We start from the raw sequence: 6,661 nt of genomic DNA on the forward strand, positions 1-6,661 counted from the left end.
AACTTTGTTGAAATTTCTCCTTTTTTTTATTGAACTATGAAAAGTTACATTTTGGTCACTAACGTTTTGGTTGCTCGTCCCTCAATGATCGTTACAACCTTATTGGAAAATTGAGGTGACACATTAATTCAAGGGATAACATCCAATTTGATCTTTGAACTATAACTAAAAATTCAATTTAGTACTTTTATAACATTTTTAACAATAATTCTAAAAAATATTAAAATATTAAAATTCTAAAATTCTAAAAATATTATTTATTATTTGAAATTTAAAATAAATTTTAAATTTTAATTATGTAAAAAATAATAAAAACTCTAAAAATATATAATAAACAAAACACATACTTACACATTAAAAAATAAATAAATACATGTTTTAAAATTAAATACAAAAACACATGTTTTTGTTTAAGATATAATTTTTTTTAGATTTTTTTCAATTTTTTCAATTTTTAAATAATTATAATTTTAAAAAATGATCAATTATTAATACATTGCTTTCAGGAAAGTCTTACAGGAGCGGCGTCAAGATGGTACTATCAGCTGAGCCGAGCCAAAATTGCTACTTGGAGAGATTTGACGCAAGCTTTCATGAGACAGTACAGTCATGTCTCAGAAATGATGCCTGGCAGAATAACTTTGCAGAATCTGGAGAAGAAATTAAACGAAAGTTTCAGGCAGTATGCGCAGAGATGGAGGGAGGTGGCGGTTCAGGTGCAGCCACCGCTTTTGGAAAAAGAAATGACGATGCTTTTTATTAATACGTTGAAAGCCCCGTTCATCACTCATATGTTGGGGAGTGCTTCAAAGAATTTCTCAGATATAATTATGAACGGTGAAATGATTGAGCATGCTATTAAAAGTGGAAGAATAGATGGAGGGGAGACTAATAGAAGGGCCGCCCCGAAGAAAAGAGAAAATGAAGTGAATAACATGAATGCATACAGTAAGTCAATTACAGTGAATCAACTGAGGAAAGTGGTTGCCAATCAGCAAGGATCATCTAGACAAGAGTCAGGAGCTAGGCAAAACACTGAGAAGCCCCAGTTCATGCCAATCTCAATGTCATATAAGGAGCTGTATTAGAATTTATTCGATGCACATGTTGTTTCTCCTTATTACTTAGACCCTTTACAACCTTCGTTTCCTAAATGGTATGATGCGAACGTACAATGTGATTATCATGCGGGAATCACAGGGCATTCGATAGAAAATTGCACAGCTTTTAAGAAGGTGGTTGAAAGACTCATCAGCAAAGGTGTTGTCAAATTTGACGACTCACCTAACGTGGAAAATCCGCTGCCTAAACACGCTGATAAGGGGGTGAATATGATGAGCGAAAGTATGGTAGAAGAAGTCAAGAATGACATTGCTGAAGTAAAAACTCCGTTAAAATGGGTTTGGAGAGAAATGGCGAAGAGAGGGTTAGTTATTTCAGATCTTGAAGGGTATGAGACTGAAAACTATTGTGAATTTCACCGCGAAGTAGGACATGAGATTCAAGAATGTGAGGGATTTAGGGCTCTGGTCCAAAACATGAAGGATAACAAGGAGATGAGGTTTTATGAAGAAGTAGAAGGTAAAAGGAATCTATGTACATCAGAGTCGGTGACGAAGACTCCGAAAAGGAATCATCCTATGGTCATTATCTCACGCCCTAAGAGCAATGAGGCTAGGGTTCAGATGACACCAAAAATCGTAATCCAGAAACCATCAAATTTCTCATATAAGGATAGCAAAATGGTACCGTGGAATTATGGGTGCAATGTGACAATCACGGGAAAAGAAGTTGAGAGAAGTCAGGAAATGGGTTCTTATACGCACAATGGAAAGCAATATGATACTCAAACAGAATTGCCAAGAGAAAAGAATTTGATGGCAGAACAGAAAAAAGGGAAAGCAGTGGAAGTCGAGCCGTTGGTTAATGAACCAATAAAAGAGGAAGAAGCAAAGGAGTTTTTGAAGTTTTTAAAACACAGCGAATACAGCGTTGTGGAGCAACTGCACAAACAGCCAGCCCGCATCTCTGTATTAGCTTTGCTCTTAAGCTCAGAAGTACATCGAAGTGCACTGATAAAAGTACTAAACGAAGCATATGTGGCTGATGACATCTTAGTCAATAAACTGGATCGATTGGTCAGCAATATAAGTGCTGACAATTTTATCTTCTTCAACGACGATGAAATACCGTCTGGTGGCAAAGGTTCTACTAAAGCTGTACATATCACTACTCGATGCAAAGGGTACACGTTGCTGGGGGTCTTGGTTGATAATGGATCTGCATTGAACATATTGCCTTTATCTACTCTTGATCGGTTACCGGTGGATAGCTCACACATGAAAGCATGTCAGAGCATAGTAAGGGCATTTGATGGAACAGAAAGGAGGGTTATCGGGAGAATTGAAATACCATTAATGATCGGCCCAACTATTTATGAGGTGGACTTCCTGGTAATGGATATTAAGCCTTCTTACAACTGTTTATTGGGGAGACCATGGATACACTTAGCCGGGGCAGTACCTTCATCGCTACATCAGAAGGTGAAATTAGTGTCAGAAGGTCGATCGATAACAATAAATGCGGAGGAACATATCATCGCAACAGTAACTAGTGATGCACCCTATGTGGAAATCAATGATGAGGCATTGTAATGTTCTTTTCGGTCATTAGAGTTTGTGAACGTGATGTTTATTGTTGAAGGAAGCACAATTTCAGTACCGAAGATATCCAAGACCACAGAGATGGGGCTGCAATTGATGATAGGAAAAAGGAGCCTTACCAGGGAAAGGATTGGGAAAATATCTTCAAGGGAGGATTGAAGCACCAATGCTGAAAGAAAAGTTCGATAGTTTTGGCTTAGGATACAAACCAGACCTGAAGCAGAAGAAGAAAGAAGTGAAGAAAAGACAAGAGAGAAAAAGGGCACGTCTAAGTGGAGTTGAAATGAAGTGGGAGCCTTTGACCTTTCCCCACATAGCTACATCCTTTTTCTCGGGTGGGTTTATTTATCCTGAGCAAGGAGTGTCCAGAATGGAAAGCATTGAAGAGATGCTGAAAAATGTTCATATCAATGCTATAGAAACAATTGAAAACGGGACCTTGTGGGAGATCTGCCCTTACGAACTTGGGAGCGAGCTAAACAATTGGACTGTAGAAGAAATCCCTGTAGTCTTTAGGGCTTATTCAGAGTAATGCTCAGAACATTCTTGTTTTTTTTAGCTTAAGAATGATAGGAAATCCTTTTGTGAAATAGGCTTGGGTCTGAATATCATTATTATAATAAAATACATCTTTACATTCATTTTGGGCAATTATTCTTTTATTCTTTTATTCTTTCCATGCAAGTAAATATTTTCCATTTTATTGATTATCTTTCAAATAATTCTTTTATTATATTTGTAACCTTATTGTACAAGTAATTATTCATAAATGTATATGTTCTTTGTATATCCTTTGATGTATTCCTTCATAGGTTCCCAGATATCAATGACATGGGTGACGCTGCTTTAAATACGGAGCCTCTTTTTGAGCAAGACATGTGTTTAGAGGGATCTCATGACTTTAAAAATGACGAAGACTGTGGTGTATCTCCAGATTTGTTGAGAATGGTGGAACAAGAGGATAAGAAAATCCTACCTCATAAGGAATCATTGGAAATTGTGAGCCTAGAGAAGAGAAAAGAGGTGAAAATTGGAACTGAAATCACCGCAAGGACGAAATGAGACCTCATTGAATTGCTCCGAGAGTTCAAAGATGTGGGTTAAGTACTAGCAGTGTGGTACATCGTCTGCCCATAAAAGAAGATTGTAAACTAGTTCAACAGAAGCTCAGGAGAATGAGACCTGATATTGTGCTAAAAATAAAAGAAGAAGTCAAAAGGCAGTTCAATGTTGGATTCTTGCAAGAGGTCAAATATTCAGATTGGGTAGCAAAGATCGTTCCTGTTCCCAAGAAGAATGGAAAGGTACGAATGTGCGTGGACTAAAGAGACTTGAACAAAACTAGTCCATAAGATAATTTTCCGTTGCCTCACATTGATACTTTGGTAGATAACACGACGGGCTACTCATTATTTTCTTTCATGGATGGCTTTTTCAGATACAACCAAATAAAGATGCATCCTGAAGATATGGAGAAAACCACATTTGTTACTTTATGGGGAACATTTTGTTACAAAGTAATGCCCTTCGGATTGAAGAACACAGGGGCAACTTATCAAAGGGCCATGGTGACTTTGTTTCATGACATGATGCATAAGGAGATCGAAGTCTATGTTGATGATATGATTGCAAAGTCTAAAACAGAAGAAAACATGTTCAAGTCTTGAGAAAATTATTTTTAAGATTGAGAAAATTTCAACTCAAGCTCAACCCAACAAAGTGCACATTTGGAGTCAGATCAGGGAAGTTATTAGGCTTCATAGTTAGTAGAATGGGGATTGAGGTTGAACTAGATAAAGTTAAGGCAATACGAGATTTACCCCCGCCACGTACTCAGAAGGAAGTTCGAGGTTTCCTAGGGAGATTGATTTACATTGCTCGGTTCATTTCACAACTGACGGAGAAATGTGATCCAGTATTCCGTCTTCTGAAGAAACATAATCCGGGTGAATGGAATGAGGAATACCAGAAGGCTTTTGACAAGATAAAGCAATACTTGGCTAATACTCCAGTACTTTCACCGCCAAGTTCAGATAGGCCATTGATACTGTATCTAACGGTGTTTGAAAATTCCATGGGATGCGTGTTGGGCCAGCATGATGAAACGGGAAAGAAAGAAAGGGCAATATACTATCTTAGCAAGAAATTCACTGATTGTGAAATAAGATACTCATTAATTGAGAAGTTGTGTTGTGCTTTAACCTGGGCAACCTGAAGACTAAGGCAGTACATGTTGTATCATATGACTTGACTGATCTCAAAGTTGGATCCTTTAAAGTACATGATGGAATCAACTGCTTTAAATGGGAGAATGGCTATATGGCAGATCCTCCTCTCTGAATTTGACATAATATATGTAAGTTAGAAGGTCATAAAGGGAAGTGCAATAGCTGATTTCCTAGCTAGTAGAGCTTTGGAGGACGTCTTTGAACTTCGATTTTCCAAATGAAGATTTGATGTATGTGGCAAATACTGAAGAAAATTCTCAAACGGATCTCGTATGGAGGTTAATTTTTGATGGAGCTTCAAATGCTACAAGAAATAAAATTGGGGCGGTCTTGGTATCCCCAAGTGGAGATCATTACCCTGTCGCTAGCAAGTTGGACTTTGATTGCACAAATAATATGGCAGAATACGAAGCATGCATTATGGGCATTCGCGCAGCTATTGAACGAAACATCAAAGCGCTAAAAGTATATGGGGATTCCGCATTGGTGATATACCAACTCAGAGGAGAATGGGAAACTAGAGACCCTAAGTTGATCAGTTATAGAAAGCTGGTTCTGGAATTAATTGCTGAGTTCGAAGACATCACTTTTTGTTACCTTCCACGGGAAGAAAACCAAATGGTTGATACGTTGGCTACGCTAGCCTCGTTGATCCAAGTAAATAGGTTAGAGGTGATAAAGCCTATTCAGATGAGTATCTATGAGAACCCAGCTCGTTGCTATAGCATTAAGGAGGAGGAAAAAGATGATCATCCTTGGTATCAGAGTATCCTACAATATGTGAAGAATTGAAAGTACCCTGACCAAGAGACAGAGAATGAGAAGAGAACACTGAGGAGGATAGCCATTGATTATGTCTTAGATGGAGAAGTGTTGTACAAAAGAGGAAAGGATGAAGTACTGCTAAGGTGTGTGGATGCCATGGAAGCTAAAAAGATCTTGGAGGAAGTCCACGAAGGCATTTGTGGAACTCATGCAAATGGTTTTACAATGGCTAGACAAATCATGAGATTTGGGTACTATTGATCTACTTTGGAAGGAGATTGTATCAATTATGCCAAGAAGTGCCACAAATGCCAAATTTTTGGAGACAAAATACGCACGCCTCCTTCACCTCTCCACGTCATGATCTCTCCTTGGCCGTTCTCCATGTGGGGTATGGATGTTATTAGGCCAATATCTCCAAAGGCTTCTAATGGGCATCGCTTCATCTTCGTGGTCATTGATTACTTTACCAAGTGGCTGGAAGCTGCTTCATACGCAAATGTCACAAAATCAGCAGTCAGCAAATTCTTGAAAAATGAGATCATTTGTCGATATGGAATGCCTGAGAAAATCATATCCGACAATGCGTTGAATTTGAACAATAGCACAATAGCTAAATTTTGCAGCCAATTTAAGATCAAACATCATAACTCATCGCCGTATCGCCCAAAAATGAACGGTGCAGTTGAGGCAGCCAATAAAAATATTAAGAGGATTGTAGTGAAAATGACTGAAACTTACAAAGATTGGCATGAGAAGTTACCATTCGCTCTCCTAGCTTCCCGAACATCTATCAGAACTTCTACTGGAGCAACAACGTTTCCTCTAGTTTATGGGATGGAAGTCATTTTACCCATTAAAGTGGAAATTCCTTCCCTCAGGGTATTGGCTGAGCTAAAATTAGATGAAGCGGAATGGGTTTAGTCTCAATACGATCAGTTGAATTTAATTGAAGGGAAAAAGGTTAAAAGCCATTCAGCATGGTCATATGTGTCAAAAACGAAT

At 38.1% G+C, this 6,661-nt stretch overlaps 1 protein-coding gene across 1 annotated transcript; it reads left to right on the plus strand.

The window, feature by feature from the left end:
• Positions 1-3,838: 3,838 nt before the first annotated feature.
• On the plus strand, positions 3,839-5,683 carry LOC128034747 (uncharacterized). The gene is made up of 4 exons (XM_052623585.1): positions 3,839-3,967; positions 4,597-4,785; positions 4,942-5,019; positions 5,066-5,683. Exons 1-4 carry the CDS (start codon positions 3,839-3,841, stop codon positions 5,681-5,683), a joined length of 1,014 nt encoding a protein of 337 aa, XP_052479545.1.
• Positions 5,684-6,661: the final 978 nt, after the last annotated feature.

Source organism: Gossypium raimondii, chromosome 11, assembly GCF_025698545.1.
Source record: "Gossypium raimondii isolate GPD5lz chromosome 11, ASM2569854v1, whole genome shotgun sequence".
Taxonomy (NCBI): Eukaryota; Viridiplantae; Streptophyta; class Magnoliopsida; order Malvales; family Malvaceae; genus Gossypium; species Gossypium raimondii.

Coding starts and splice junctions, on each gene's coding strand:
- LOC128034747 (XM_052623585.1), top strand. CDS start 3,839: ATGAGACCTGATATTGTGCTAAAAATAAAAGAAGAAGTCAAAAGGCAG. Junction 3,968..4,596: donor TTCCCAAGAAGAATGGAAAG/GTACGAATGTGC, acceptor CGTCTTCTGAAG/AAACATAATCCGGGTGAATG. Junction 5,020..5,065: donor CTGAATTTGACATAATATAT/GTAAGTTAGAAG, acceptor CTGATTTCCTAG/CTAGTAGAGCTTTGGAGGAC.